The 15000-nt window shown below is 50.0% G+C and overlaps 5 protein-coding genes across 7 annotated transcripts in view; 2 read left to right on the top strand and 3 right to left on the bottom strand.

The window, feature by feature from the left end:
- Positions 1 to 3600: 3600 nt before the first annotated feature.
- Positions 3601 to 5923, bottom strand: LOC126577530 (late cornified envelope-like proline-rich protein 1). Of its 3 annotated transcripts, XM_050239210.1 has the most exons (5): positions 5747 to 5923; positions 5560 to 5670; positions 4243 to 4353; positions 3851 to 4175; positions 3601 to 3770 (listed from the first exon to the last, which is right to left on the bottom strand). In XM_050239210.1, the coding sequence occupies exons 2-5, from the start codon at positions 5611 to 5613 to the stop codon at positions 3727 to 3729; spliced, it is 534 nt and encodes a 177-aa protein (XP_050095167.1). In that variant the 5' UTR covers positions 5614 to 5670; positions 5747 to 5923; the 3' UTR covers positions 3601 to 3726. The 3 variants fall into 3 exon arrangements, with proteins under 3 accessions (XP_050095167.1, XP_050095168.1, XP_050095166.1); XM_050239211.1 differs by lacking the exons at positions 5560 to 5670; positions 5747 to 5923 and adding an exon at positions 4551 to 4692; XM_050239209.1 differs by lacking the exons at positions 3601 to 3770; positions 3851 to 4175 and adding an exon at positions 4551 to 5247 and having other exon boundaries at positions 4244 to 4353.
- Positions 5924 to 6140: 217 nt separating this feature from the next.
- LOC126577529 (m7GpppN-mRNA hydrolase) lies at positions 6141 to 7850 on the bottom strand. Its single transcript, XM_050239208.1, has 2 exons — positions 7548 to 7850; positions 6141 to 7479 (listed from the first exon to the last, which is right to left on the bottom strand). The coding sequence occupies exons 1-2, from the start codon at positions 7812 to 7814 to the stop codon at positions 6244 to 6246; spliced, it is 1503 nt and encodes a 500-aa protein (XP_050095165.1). The 5' UTR covers positions 7815 to 7850; the 3' UTR covers positions 6141 to 6243.
- Positions 7851 to 8024: 174 nt separating this feature from the next.
- Positions 8025 to 11163, top strand: LOC126575972 (BSD domain-containing protein 1-A-like). The gene is made up of 5 exons (XM_050236990.1): positions 8025 to 8569; positions 8655 to 8796; positions 9052 to 9530; positions 9598 to 9758; positions 9819 to 11163. Exons 1-5 carry the CDS (start codon positions 8550 to 8552, stop codon positions 10451 to 10453), a joined length of 1437 nt encoding a protein of 478 aa, XP_050092947.1. The 5' UTR covers positions 8025 to 8549; the 3' UTR covers positions 10454 to 11163.
- Positions 11164 to 11301: 138 nt separating this feature from the next.
- LOC126575973 (activating signal cointegrator 1 complex subunit 2 homolog) lies at positions 11302 to 12229 on the bottom strand. The gene has a single exon (XM_050236991.1). The coding sequence runs from the start codon at positions 12204 to 12206 to the stop codon at positions 11373 to 11375; it is 834 nt and encodes a 277-aa protein (XP_050092948.1). The 5' UTR covers positions 12207 to 12229; the 3' UTR covers positions 11302 to 11372.
- A 988-nt stretch (positions 12230 to 13217) lies between these two features.
- LOC126574886 (vesicular inhibitory amino acid transporter) overlaps positions 13218 to 15000 on the top strand; it is a 5513-nt gene continuing 3730 nt past the window's right edge. The window contains exons 1-4 of the mRNA XM_050235297.1: positions 13218 to 13444; positions 13883 to 14427; positions 14491 to 14668; positions 14747 to 14870. Coding sequence (XP_050091254.1) covers positions 14181 to 14427; positions 14491 to 14668; positions 14747 to 14870 — 549 coding nt within the window. The 5' untranslated portion in view covers positions 13218 to 13444; positions 13883 to 14180. The remainder of the gene's footprint in view (positions 13445 to 13882; positions 14428 to 14490; positions 14669 to 14746; positions 14871 to 15000) is intronic.

Raw genomic sequence — 15000 nt, 5'->3', positions numbered from 1 at the left:
TGCGTTAAAGGAAAACAATCGTAAGAAGCATCGCGCGGGGCCCTATACAAGCGCCAAGCCTTTGGCGTGCTTAAATAGTGCAAGGAAATGCGAAAGCCCGCGTAAGATAAAGAGAGAAAGGGTGACCAAAAATGGCGAATCGGTTTGAGTTGAGTAGTGGAACAATTTTAAACCAAAAACCTTATCGTGCTAGAGCGATTTTTAAGCATATAAATCAAACCAAAAACCGTGGGCAGTACCGCGGGCCAGATAAAATAAATCGATCGAATGCTTCGAAATAGTAGAGTAGAATGTCTTCTTCAGAACCAATATACAATAGTGTAAGTGTAACGGCTACCCGAGCAAACAAAAAACTGGTAAGCAAGTAATCGAGCTAATCCCATATACCATTTACGAGATAGTATAACCCCTGAACCAAAAAAAAAAACACACAAAAAACTCTGAAACTCTCCATGGCTTTAAGACATGGGACCATCCTCTTCTACTGCTGCAAATAGTCGACGGCCAAGCCCCCCAGAAAAACCGCAAACCTCCACGTTCCCGTAGCGAAGCTCAAAAGCCCGCGCCACATCCGCCATCAATAGAATTTTACATATCCCAGGGCGTCAGGGTCACGCGACGGGGCTTCTAGCCGTCGCGTAGCTGACGTATTCTGCAAATGAACCAACAGCATGTTAACCAACCCAACAGAAACCAAGAAGAAGAAGAAGAACAAAACAAGAGGGAAGGAATACAGCAAAGACAAATCATGCACGGATTATGCGTGAATCCCGATGGTTTCGCCTATTGCTACAGATCGGATGGATCTCGGTTTTCTCGCGTTTCTTAAACACCTTAGCCAAGGCTTACACAACAGGCATACACAGGGGAGGGGGGGGGGTTAAGTAGAAGAAAGTACAACAAATACCAACTCCCGTACCGTAATACTCAACAGGCGCCCACCATAGCGCTCTAACGACAACGATCCCACTTCTTGCTTCTGCAAGAAGGTGACGAAAGTCGACGAAAATTTCGAAACAAAACAAACAAATAGCCATGGAAATATCAGTTCAAATTACTCTCTTCTCTACCTTGCAAACTAGCTACCTACAGGAACAAGTGGGAAAAAGAAAGACCACAGCGGACAAATGGTTACATTATTAGCGGAGAGAAAATAGTTTCTATAACTGTGTTACGGTGAAACGATTTAAGATTTATCATCATGTTGAGCGAATGAAAAGACATGTGAGTGGCTCGTGAGGAGAAGAAAACGTGAGGGAAAACCTAATTAGTGAATCTCCAGCACCTGCAGTGCGGCTCAGTACGAACCCGGAGGGAAGGGTATAGCACATACCGATGGCGTTGTGGCGATGCGCGAGATGCTTATAACCGATCACCACATATACACCGTAGGGGCCTCTATCAGGATTGTCGGTCGGAAGCGAAAATTCTGCTGCAAAAGGACGTGCAGCCGAGAAAGCATCGCTTCTTGTTCCCTCCTCTTTTTTTTTTGTTACACTTAGATTCCACGATCCGGTGCTCGCTTTTGTCCACTATACAAGCTTTACTTTAACTACTTCGATCGCTCGTTTTGCCATGTACATAGTTTCGATCAACCGATCTCACCGGTTTCGATACGTATTATACACACTACCAGCGTTCTTACTAGCGTAACGTAAGCGTTACTAAGCGAAGGCATTTAGTGCATTTCTCTCCCTAGAGCATAGTGATGTCGTTTACTCCCTATCGTTTTTATGTTATTAGCAAAGAGTTTATCCACACCCAACACACTAGCAGAAATACGTTGCGCTAAACTCAAATGATACTGGTACACTTGGTAGTAGCGTAAATTAGAAGTGCGGGAAAGTAGAATTAGCAAAATGGATGAACCGCAAGCGTATCGTGCCGCATCGGGAAGGATCCGTTCCACTTCCTCAATCGCCCGTTTCTCTCTAGAGCGTACAATCATCATTACGTGACTGTGCTTTGAGGAAATCAAAGTTAGGTTAAGTACCCCTTTCGAAGCGAAAGACATTTTAGCAGCAGCAACAACGCCGCAAACTAAAACCAATCCAAATGGGATCCTTTCTCCCAGAGTATAAACAAAGTAGACAGCATCGTTGCAACCATCGTTGCACACGAAATCAAAGATAAGTAAAGCCCACAATAAGTATCTAAGGTTCCCAGGGCAGTGTTGGCTGCATCTAAGGCTCGTAACACTTTTAGCCCTTTCGGTAGATTAGTGGTCCTTCTCCATATACACAGCAGTATATAGTCCAGCGCAGCCAGCCAGCCAGATGCACGCTCTGTCTCTCTCTCCCACTATGTTTGCCGGCATTCGTTCACGGTCTTACTTTTCGTAGTCATAGCAACATATCCTGTACATAGGCGACTCTCGTCAGCTAGGCTAAACAATGTAGCTATGCAAAACAATAAGAGGGCGTCAATTCCGCCAGTTCTTGTGACGAAGTGAGACGACGAGAAGGAACAATACAACAAAAGATAAACACACGCATCTGTTAACTGTACGCTGCATCAAGGTTTGTCGCTTTAACTTTACTCTTTGACTGAAGCCTGTTATCCGTTAGCGAACACTAGGTGAAAGGCGATAACGTCTTATAACTTTGTTAATCCCTTCTTTAACTATTTCTAACGCCTGTGAAAGAAACGATAAACAATATAGTGAACGGTTGAGCGCAGTGATTGAACAATGATGACATTTTTATAGCTTACACACCTACTGAGTGCTAAAATTTCGAGTGCCATCGGCAACGTGGCGAACCCTATATACTGTAGAAAATAATGTTTAATAGTGAAATGGAATTTTAGCAAATAGTACCGTTAAACGCAACATCGACGTACACACATGAAAAGGCCCAACCCCAACGCTATGCAGCCCGGAGGAAACGAGATCCCGCAAACAATTACACACAAGCCGGTGCGATTGTGCATACGGTTGGGGTCACTCGCCCAAATTGTTTACACAACACATTTCTCTCAAGCTTTGTTCCGATTCGTATTCGCTACGGTACGTCTATAGCTGAGGTCGTTTTAAATTCGAGAATATAAATATCCACAATGAGTACACTACATCAACTAAACCCGATTTACTCAAATACGGCACAGAAAAGTTTGAAATAATTATAGTAACGGAACGAACGAGGGAAAAAAGGGGAAAAATGCAGCAAAAAAAAAACAAAAAACTACTATGAAGTGCTTTCTAGGTATTTGTACAGTCTTTAAAAATACAAAGCATAATACGGTCGTGCGGTAGCGAATGGGTCCGATCCCGGCGGAAGCAGGATTTCAAACAATTAAACTAAAGAAGCATACCAAAAAGCATAAGCAAAAACTGACGAATTGTAATGCAAACCACCCCTTTACTAAACTCAACAAAATCGACCCCCCGCCTGTTCCGAAAGGGGTCCTCGCTGCTACAACTAAGAAAATCTTTATGAAAAAAGAAACAATTTGAAGGAGATAGAGAGAGAGAGAGGGAGAGAAAAAAACAACAACAAATAACACACAATGATACTTACTTTCTAAAGAAAAAAAAATCTTACTGAACACCCGTGGTCTATGCTAATGTTTTACATTGAAAGAACCTGCAAAGGCTTGCTTGCTCACACATGGTAATTTGTTTATTCAAAAACTAGCCAACACCAAGTTGGTTGCCAAGTCAAAATTTGGATAGAATTTCGTCCCACTGCAAGTTTCAGATCATCTCACGCTTTGGCAGGCTCGGCTCTAGCAAGGACCGCACGGTCCGCAGCAATCACTGCACGGATTACCTACGATCGGTAAAAGAGAGGGAGAAATAGTTTTCAATGTTTACTAGATTCGTGCAGTGTCCCCAAAATGGAAAGCTTACAGTATGGTACGGCACAAGCAGGATCACACACGGGAGGGTAGCTGGGATCGCAAACTGGCTCACAAGGAGCACAGTAACCGGCCGGTCCACAGCACGGATCACAAGCTACGGTTGGAACACAGTACGATTCCGGGCATGGGCCCGATGGACAGGGGCAGCATGGTCCAACGGGGCAGGGATTGCAACCGCCACCTCCCGACGGCACCGTACACTTGGACGGACAAGTAGGGTTGCTCTTCCGCCCCATCGTGACGTAGCGATAGCGACGAGCCCACCGCGACGGACAGCAGCTTGCCTCCGGTTTGGTAAGGCAGCATGGTTTGGCCTGGAAATGCACACCGAGCGGAAACTATTTTAACTGTCGTTGGGCAATAACGGTCGGCAACCCTTACCTGACACTCCGTTCGTGGACAATCGTTCTGCAGCCCGTTCCGTTTCAGACACTCGCAGGTCATAATTAGGTTGCCTCCTCTCAGCTCCCGGCTCTTGCACATCCTCGGTGGCTGTTTGTTCGAAATAAAAAAAAAATGAAAATAAAGCACAAATTAGAAGAGTCGTTCTCTGCGCGCAACAACAGCGTAGGTAAGCCACAAAGGGTGGAATGGCGTTCGGACTATTCAAACAGCCTTCGGTTGCGTGTGCTAGCGGGCTGGACCGACGAACCGAAACCACCATTCGGAACACACCTTTGTACACTTACCTATCGCCGAGAAGTAGCAGCATCACTCCCGATTACAATCCTAGCAGCGTCGCGGAGGACAGATGGGGCCAACGCCCGGTGGACAGCAGCCATTGTTGAAGAAAGTGGTACCGGCCGGTACGCAACAGTAGTCCTTGGCCGGTGGCACCTGAATGACCTGTGGTTTCGGTTGGCACACGAGCGTGGTACAAATCTCCTTCGGTTCGACCACCACACGCGGCGTACACACCACCTTCGGATCCGGCACAATCCGCTTGTAGTAGATGATGCGCGGTTCCGGCACGGTACGCCGCTTGTAGATGATGCACGGTTCGCAGATGGTTTTCGGCTGATAGATTAACTTGGGCTCGATGATCGCTTTTGTCTGCGGCACTACGTGCTTGTCAATCACCGTCCGCGTACAGTTGATCACCTTCTTCTGTGCCACCAACCGCGGCGGCTGCTGTACGGTGATGAACCGTGGTCCGCAACGCTGCGGTGGGCATACGGTCGGGCACTGCGGCATGCAGTTCAGATCGTGAGCCGTGCGAAGCGATGGTTCGCACGGATCGCAAGGTCCGCACGATGGCCGACAAGGATCGCATGGTCCACATGGTCCACAAGGAGCACACGGATCACATGGTCCGCAAGGAGAACACGGACCACATGGTCCACATGGTCCGCAAGGAGCGCAAGGACCACAAACTGCGCTAGGACCCTACCGAGCAGACGTACGAGTAACATGCAATGAGAAAATTGGAAACTCCCAACGAATCAGTTTGCAATGGCTATGTGATCATTCTGGAAGCTGCTACTACTCTAGCCGCATGCATGCAAAACTCTCTCGCTCTCTGCGATCCTAGTAGACATGGCGATAAAATTGCAACATGAATCCCCTTCCTTCCATCATAGATGGATATCGCTAATATTGGTGAGTTTCAAATTGAGGAACGGTATGGCCCACCCCTTTGTCCCTCGAACGCGATGCTTGGAGTAACGGTAAGTGGTAAGCAAACTCGTCGGTACTCACGCAAGGATAGCACGGGTAGCACGGATCACATGGGCTGCAGCACGGATCGCACATTTTCACCGGTTGTTTCGGCTTCTACTCTCTTTCACTTTCAAGATCCGAGGGTTGTTTCTGGCGGTGTTCGAATTAATCACACAAAAATAAAATAAGCCACTATTCCACTAGTTCGCCAAATCACAAAACTTACCCCGCCTGGAGAGTGCACTGTTTAACAGGAAAAACTTGCAGTAATTCGTAACAATTTTCAGCCAAAGGGAGCTCGTTCGATTCCAAAGGGTTTGTAAAATAGAACACTCAAAAATAAAATAAAAACTTCACTGGAATTTCGCACTTTTTTTGCTCCTTCCAACAACCTTTCTCTTCTGCTTTTCAAAGAACAATGATCAGTCGGGAGGAAGCTGCTCCGCTTTTAATGGGTTTCTGTTGCTAGGACGAGCGTGCTCTATGTGCGCTTAGATGTAGCTACGCGTTTACTACATACTTCTGTTCCGCCGCTAACCTAGTTACGTGGAGATTTTTTTATCCACCGCTCTCCTAACGCCGTTGCCATCTCGAAAAAAGCACATCCTAGTTACCTATGCTCATTTGTGAATCTTTTTATTTGCCAAAGAAATAAAATTTATCGTTTATGGGTAAAATCCCAATTTGTTCGCCAATGTTCGCCTTTTTGATAAACCAAAATTCCTAGAGGAATTTACTATAATCCAGCCGGAACGAAACCCACGCTTCGATCTTGTCGAACTCGGCGAAAGCGTCGTCTTTAGCCCCATGACCACCACTGGCGGAATGTTCGTCGGTGCTGGGTGGAAAGTTATCGAAGAGTTTTCTTTTCGTTTGATTCTTCCCGGCCCGCTCAGCGCTATGCCCGGTTCCCGGGGCCGATCCGCCAGACACAGTCAGCGAGTTATCGGCCTTTTTCAAGCTCTTCTTCGACCAAGCCGACGATCCTTCTACGATACCGGCCGAGAAATCTTGGTATCCTCCATCCCCGGTAACGCTAGTTGCACGCACGGACCGGCTCAGATCCATGTTCGGTAGCTGTTGTTGCTGCTGACTGTAGTTTGGACTGTTTTTGTAGAACGGTTGATTCGGAACACTCTGCTGCTGCTGGTGTTGGTGTGGCTGTTGAATCTGGTTGACCGTTGGAGTGCCAAATGTATTTTTAGCACGGGATCCCGCATTGTGTGGTTCAATTTCTCCCATCGATTTATGCCTTTGCCTAGCGCGTTGCCCTTGTTGCTGAAGGGGCTGTTGGCTGCCCGACTGGTTCTTGCTACCGCTTCCACCACCGCCATTGTTTAGATTGTTTTCGAAGAAGATTTTCTGTTTTCCCGGACCTCCGAGCACGGGCGAATTGGTGGCCTGCAGATGGATGCCACCCTTACCGGCTGCCTTGCTACCCTTTCCGGGCTTCTCGATCCACCTCTTTAGCCGCTTCACGAACGGCAGTATCATGAAGAACGAGTTGCCGGAAAAGTTCTGATTATCTTTGACGAGGTTCTCGTGCTTCGTCACTGGCAGCTGCTCGACGGGGAACCACGCGCAACATTTGATCTCGTTCCGGGTCTTTGGTTCGAACACCGTCGTCAATGGTACACCGGGAACCAGGTACAGGCGCGTATACTGGTAGTTGATCGTCATCTCGATGTACTCGGAGGGCTTGATGAGGTTCTTAATATCGTATCCCGTCTCCTCGTACACCTCCCGGATGGCACAGTGTTCCGGTTCCTCGTGCTCGTTGATTTTCCCCTTCGGAAAGCCCCACGAAGATTTCGCCCAGAATGATTGTACCAGCAGGACGTGCTTCAGGTCCTCCGACAGCAGGATCGCACCGTACGTCGGTACCGTCAGCTTGTACTGCTTCCAGTTTTCCAACACCTCATCTACCTGTGGCCAGTGTGGTTGTAGGAATGGAACATGCTATCCGGGCGAGAAAGAGCGATCGGTCAGCAACGTTTGCGGTGGGTCAAAGAAAAATAGGAACTTACCTTGAAAATTTGCTGCGCAAACTGTTTGATGCCACACTTTTGCTTGTTCTCCGAGCAATAGAAATCGAGGTAGAACCAGTGGGCCAGCTCGACCTGGAAGCAGATCCGTATCAGGTTCTCGCGCTCCTCTACCGGTACGTTGATGATGAAGCGGCTGGCTAAGTCGTCCAGGATGTCGGTCGAGATGGCAACGGATGCCGTCTGCTTTGCCTTCACCTCGGACACTACGATCGATTGGAAGGCACTGAGCGAAACGTTTAAAGCCATCGCGGATGCCTGAAATCGTCCACGAATTTCAGGATTTTTGCCCCAAAACAACACAAACAGAGCGTTGTTTACAAAATAACGCTTTGACAGTTCGTGGCTTGCGTGCAAGATTGTGTGGGTCGACTAAGGTCGGCTAACGGCCGACCAAAAGCGCAGGTCGCATAGCCGTCGCTTTTCGTGGGATGGAAAAATACACAATTCGTGCACGAAGACCAAAACCGTGTCGCAATTTCCATTTCCTCAAGAATCTAATCGCCAAAGCCCACAACAACAACCTTCCGGAAGCTAGTGTTCCGGTGTGATCCTAATCTGCGTGCTCTCGGTCACCGATCGTTCGTGGGCCAGACGGCTGCCGCCAGCAGGAAGAAAGAAATATGCTTTCGTGAATGGTTTCAGCCAGCTGCTGGAGCGTGTATCACAGGCCAAAAACCATTAACAACATCAGCAGCCAGTGCGAGTGAGTGTGTTTTGCGTACGTGCAAATGTGAACACCGCCGTAAGAACTGCAACGTTCCTGCGCCACCGCGTGAACCAATCCTTGCCTGCTGTGTCCACAAGGCCTGCTTGGCCTCCTTCTTCCTCCGACGAAAGCCCCCCTCTGCGCGACGATAATCTAAGCAGCAATCGGGCTTTGTTGTTGCTGCATGCCCCTCCATCCTCATCCGCTCCAGAAAAGGCTGGCGAGGTTGTTCGTTCCAGACGCGTAAACAGCGCACAACACGCACACTGAGCGATATGGCCGATGATGGAAAAAGGTATGCCACAAAGCAAACAAAAACTGCGTGCCTCAAAGCGGGAAAACTAACGATTCTTTTTATCTCTGGCGGTGTTGCGTTCTAGTGCGGCGGAAGCTGGATCTGCCGAAGGTGCCCCAGCCAGTCCGAAAAAGAGTGCAGCATCTCCGGCCAGCCCCACGGGGAGCACCACATCGGGAGGTTCTTCCAGCTGGTGGGGCTCCTGGATCGATACGGCTCGTACGAAGGTATAAGACGGATGGAGGAAGTGTCACCAACGTAAACTGTAATTTATCATCTGCATCGATTCGATCCATCCTTATCAATATTGCACAGCGCCGCACGATATTCCGTTGCTGCGCCATCGAGATTGCTTTGATGTAGGGCAGTGCATTGTTGCTTGACTTTCCTCGGAAAAATCATTCCATTTCAGCCACCTTTATCATGTTTTCATTGCTTAGAAAATTCATTTTCACCGTCAAACGTATTTTCCTATCTTGCAGTCGGCCTCGGTGCTGGAAGCGGTAAAGAATGATCTTACAGAGCTTTCGACGGTCGTGAAATCGGAAGCCAGCAGCGCCTCGGAAGCACTTGGCCGGACGCTGCATCTCGGTGAACCCGACTCCACGGTCGGAGCGATGAAGAAGAGCTTCAGCAGCTTCCTCGGTCAGGTAACGGAAGCGCTGGTACCGTCGCTCGAGGATGACGAAGAAACCGAAGCGGTGCTAATTACGGCCGATGGCACGGTGACACTGACCGGCTTTCACAAGCATCTGGCCGAACTGCAGGCACGTGAGGAAACGTACATCGAGGAGCCGGCCGATGAGCTGCGCGAAAAGTACAAGCGCTGGATGGAAGTGGTAGAGCAGGAACAGTTTACAGAGCCACGGTTAAGCAAACACCTGGCCAGCAGCACGATACTGAACGAAAAGTACGTGACGCTGGTACCGAGTCGCGTGGCACACATGGAGTTTTGGAAGAGGTAATGATTTCCATTCACTAAAGATCATGGAGTACAACCGATTGAACTGCCCTGATCTCGGTTTTAGGTATCTGTTCAAAAAGGCCCTTCTGGAAGATGCCATCGCAAACGCTGAGATTGCCGAAAGAAAGGCAAAGGCTGCCGTTGCCTCAGCGGAAACCGTTGCCCCCAATAAGGCGATCGTGCAGACGGATCAACCGAGACGGGCGATTGAAGAAGTGGAAGAAGGTAAGTATTATGTTGACTTCAGTGTCCAGGATGCTAAATACATTTGAATTAATCCCACAGAAACTACCCCAGAGGAACCATCCTATCCGATCGCGGACGATCTCGCCTGGGCGGAAGTGCCTGAATTTGATGCAACGAACATTGAGCTCTCGGAGGAAGAGCAGGCCCGTCTGCTGGAGGAATACGAACAGGAAATTCGCGAGCGTGAAAAGTCCCTCACTGGCAGTGGAATTGGTAAGCTCGAGATCGTTGACGAATCCTTGCTGGTGCAGTCGGATATCGAGGGTACACCACAGCGAACGAAACCGACCAAAGCCCCAGCCAGTGGCAACAACAAGCAGCAATCCAAAAAGGATACCAATGCCAAGGAACAACAGCAGCGAGCCAGTGGCCAAAAGTCCAACAACCAGCAACAACAACAAAACAAAGCCAGCACACAGAAACAACCGGGTAACAAGGCATCATCCGCCCAGAGTGTCAACACGGCCAGCGGCAAGACTGTAAATAAGAATGCGTTGCCAGCGAACAGCAAGAAAGGTGGTGGCTCGCAGCCTGCTCAGCAATCACCAGCGACACAAGCCAGTGCGAAGAAGGACGGTGCGCTCAAGATTGACAAGAACCATTTCACGAAGGAGGCGGAAGCGTCGTCCTCCAACTCGGACGAAAGCTGGGAGAAGGAGTTTGAGATGGAATGAGGCGAAGCGATCGATCTGCGCCAGGAATTGGCCCAGTGCGCCGGTTGGTCGTGAATTCGTAGCATTTTCTATTCGTTTATACTTTATGGCAAATTCTTCTTTCTTCCTCTCCGGTGGTGAGGCGGAAATCGGGGTGCAAATCCGTTCCGGGCGCGCTCAGGTGTGGCTCAGATTGTGACAATGTTTTTCTTTTCGTCTTATCTCTCCCTAACTGCCGGCGTGTGCATGTGTGCAATGTTATTGGGCGATGCAGGGTGACAATACCTTACCGTTAAACACGCGGTAACGGTAGTCCATTAGCCCCCTTTAATCGAACTAAACGCATATTAACTTGGCTTAAGTTTCTTTCGTATGTTTATAAGCTAGGGCAAACAGTGTACGTTGCGGACGAGCGATTGTGAAGCAGGCTTATGCTAGCAAACTACTATTACGTACGAAAATGTGTTTAATTGTTTTACCCTTACACTCTCGCTCACATCCCGACCGGCGTTCAATTTCGTCGCAGCGTGGTAGAGTGAAGCGGAGTAGTACTAAGAAGGGGCAACAGGTCCCGACAAAAAAAAACCCCTGTATCATAGTGGGATGACTTATTCGCGAGGCGAAAGTAGCGTGACCGCCTCATCCATGGCGAAGTTGACAGCACTTAGCACCTGCTAGAGAAATCTGTTTGTTTCCTTTATCTCTTGTACGTTAGCTGATTTTATTTGAACGTAAAACCTCCTCCGCTGCTCGATCACCGGGCGGTACAAAGGTGGGCCAATACGGAGGGGAGCGTGATTATGATGGGCTGCGTTGCCGCGTCGATGTCGCTACCCATGCTCCTTTCGTGATGTCAATAGTTCGACGAATAAAGTGAATCGTATTTTATTTACCAACTGACCTTCTTTCCATGTAACGCCGGCACGAATCGTCTGTCGGATTAACCGAGGACGGCTGGAAGCGGTGCAGCGCTAGTGGACACCGATGGAACGGATGGAGCGGCCGTCGACGAGGCCGACACTCCAGCTGAGGTTCCACTCGACGGAGCCTGCACCGTGGTACTGGACGCTCCCACTGCCGGGGATGCCGCTGGCACCGCTGGTGTGGCTACCGAAGCCTGGCTGGAGGTTCCTGGTGCGGATGCCGCCGTGGTCGGTTTGTAGGGTTTGCGGTTGTGCTGGTGGGCCAAAGGTGTGCTGGATTTAATAGTGGCCGCATTGTTTCCTGGGGTGGCCGTAGGAGTGTAACGCCTTCGCGTCGGTGGTCGAGGATGTGGCAGCCTGTCATCGTGAGTTTCACCGGCCGCCTGTTCCTTTGGGCGTTGATCATTCGCGACCGGCTTCTTCTGTTCCTCCTCCGTCTGCTGCACGTCGCGCCTATGCTTCACATGCTGCTCGTGTTCCTTGGGCTGTTGCTGGGCACCAGACGCATGTTCCTTCGGGCGCTGATCCTGCACCTTGGGGTGTTGATCGTGCGCGATCGGCTTCTTCTGTTCCTCCACGGTCCGCTTTACATCACGCCTATGCTTGCCGTGTTCCTGGGGGCGCTGATCATGCACCTTGGGGTATTGATGGGCACCGGGACCGTGTTCCTGAGGACGCTGATCATGCACCTTCGGGTGCTGGTCGTGCGCGATCGGTTTCTTCTGTTCCTGGTCGTGCCGCGGAGCCTCACCATGCTTCACCTCATGCTCCTTGTGCTGGGGAGCACCGTTGACCGGAGCAGCTAGATAGCACACCACGGCCACAAAAGCTACCAAAACCACCTTATTCATGATGTTCGCGATTACGATGGACAATGTCGAGTCCGATAGTGATCTGCTGGGGCAGCGAGTTTATATAGACGACGCTGGACGTACCACCGGAGGACCGCACATGTTGATTCGCTAATTAGCGAGTGTCCAGCTCCGCAAATAGCATCCACGAAAGCAAAGCCACCCCCTCCCCCAGGGCCCTCCTAAAAACCGGTTGCTTTTAGGGCATGGCGCTTCACGTGGCAGGCGTTTATCTTTTTCAAGACCAAATCGAAAACCATTGCCACACACAGGTGGGGGAGGACAACTTTTTGGGGATATTCACCAATGCATAACACCGGTTGTTTTCCTTCGATTTGTTTTTTCACCTTCGTTTTGTAATGCAAACCCTATTAGTACGTTAATGAACAGAACTAATGTCCCGGGCTCTATTTCTCTGTGTGGACAGTCTAGAGAATTCCTTCAATTTTTCTACCCAAGTAAGCAGTTGACCGTTAGAATCGGCGGTCAACAATCGGTTCTGGCCGACTACTTATGACACAATCGTCCTCCGAGGCACGACAATAACAAATCGTGACCAAAGGTGCGTGAAGCGCATCGTGCTGGGATTTCTCCACAGGCCAGCTAAAACGCTAACCGCATTAGCTATCCGCTAAACGACGACTCACCAACATCGGCGGTACCGTTTTTTTTTTTTTGGAGGCCTCGAAATCCGCGTCTCCCCGTTGGCGTGAATTCAAACCACACGCGCCTCTAGTGGTATTCCGTGAAAGTAATCGTGGATACTCAACGCTTACTGCGAGCGAGAAGAACACTCCCCAATGTTTACCTTCTAGCATGCCGCCATTGGCCATGCTCCTTGCCACGATTAGCAACAGCAACGTGGGATCGTCCTTTTTGGGGGAGCAAAAGATGTCCTGAGTTCTCTCACCGATTCTCTCCACGCTCATCATCCACGCTCATCCGCTCGGTGCTCGGCGAGGATGGAAAATTTGCCTCGCCAAGACACTCGCAATCGAAATGGCACACTGATTGGCCACCGTGTACTTGAAGGGTAGTGCGCGCAGGTTGCTAGGCCCCACCATCAAGAGAAGTCACCTGAAGTTATCCTTTCCGTTTTGTTTTCCATCGAAGAAGCCCACGGCGGTTGCCTTATCCGTCGCGTTCCACCGTTCTGAACTCGCAGCAGCAGCAGCCAGCACCAGGGAGCACCACGAGGAAAGGGATCGTTTGAAATCGTCCTCCGGATTCGGATGAAGGTAAGGATTGCGGGCCACCATTTTTTTTTTTTTAGATGGAGACAGGCTCTCGTCCTCGTTGGGGCCCTTTCACGCGGGTGTTACGTATTACATCGAAGTCACCAAACAGGAAGTTCGTGGCGTGTCACTGGGAAGCGAAAAATACCTCGCTGGAAATTATGAGTTTTCGGTGAAGGTTTTTTTTTCCGCGACATCGTAACACGTGACGGTGCTCCCTTTTTCACCCTCATCCGTCTCATCAGAATGGATCACGGAAAAGCCATCCTCTTTTATGTCAGAGCGAGAGAGAGAGAGCGAGAGAGGGCCACTAAAAATCAATACTTTAGCTCCCGCGAGAACACTTCTCGTGTTCTTGGATGCTGCTTTATTACTTTTGTTTTGCTGCCATCTAATAACCTTCTTCTTCCTCTTTCTCGGGACGTTCCAATCATTCGGCAGGATCGACCGACAGCGATGGATGCCAATTAGTAGCAGCAGTAAGCCGATAAGCGCTCAGTTTGTCACTCGCAGCACAACAAAATCACTGCAAAAGTCTTCCGGAGCGGTTCCGCATACAAGCGACCGCCACTACTGCACACGAAAAACCTTCCGCTAGGTTTATTAGCGGTGGCTGTGTAGGACAAACTTGCCAACACTGAGAGCAGTCGCTTAGGCCGCACCGTAAATCGCGGCTTCCGTTGGCATCGCGCAAAGGTAGCGTCCTTTCATCCATCCATTCATCGTCGATCGCATCCGGATGGCGTTTCTCAACAATCTACGGTCGGCACCGTTGCCACCGGTCAAGAGCATACTGAACGTGGCCCTGCAGACCGCACGCCAAACGATCCCTTCCAAGCAGAAGCAGAACGGTTACGAGGAGACGGCCGGCGAGAGCTTCGGTGGTGCTGATGCTGCTGGTGCTGGCGGTGGTGGAAGTGGTGTGCGCTCACCGCAGCCCCCCGTTCCGCCACGACCGCAGAATGTGCACTTTGCTGAATCAGATGGTAAGTCAAATCCCTGCTCTGGAGACCGAATAGTTGGCGATTTTTCATCACGATCTTTCGCAGTTGCGAGTGATGCTGGTGGAACGACGGAAATGAATCCGCTGAATCCGTTCACGAACCCCAAGGCGTACTATCAGGAGACCGGAACGGAGCAAGCGGACGGCACCAACCACTACCAGGAGACGGGCTTCAATCAAGGTGACTTCGAAAATGGCTACCAGGCGGGCGGCTACCCTCCGAGGTAAGTAGGAGCGTCGGTGGGGTTCATCCTCGCTACTGTCTGTGGCCACTGAAGACGGGCACCTTTGCACTCTTCCAGACAGGGCAGTGTGCAGTCGTTCGGGTCGGACAGTACATTCGCCGGGGGATGTGAGGGCGAGACACCGGGGGGCGCGAAGATCAACGAGTATCAGGCGGCCTGGAACGTGACCAATGCTATTCAGGTGAGGCACCGTTCGTTGTCTGATTGAAGTGTGACTTAAGGTTCTCTGGGATTCTTATGTCCTTCGCATCATTGAGCAGTTGTTAAACTTTTAAAGGATGGGAATTTAGTTTTGGAGGAGTTTTTCTTCT

The sequence above is a fragment of the Anopheles aquasalis genome, chromosome 3 (genome assembly GCF_943734665.1).
Source record: "Anopheles aquasalis chromosome 3, idAnoAquaMG_Q_19, whole genome shotgun sequence".
NCBI classification, from domain to species: domain Eukaryota; kingdom Metazoa; phylum Arthropoda; class Insecta; order Diptera; family Culicidae; genus Anopheles; species Anopheles aquasalis.
The sequence above is the reverse complement of the archived record's forward strand: the minus strand, read 5'-3'. Positions and strand labels throughout refer to the sequence as shown.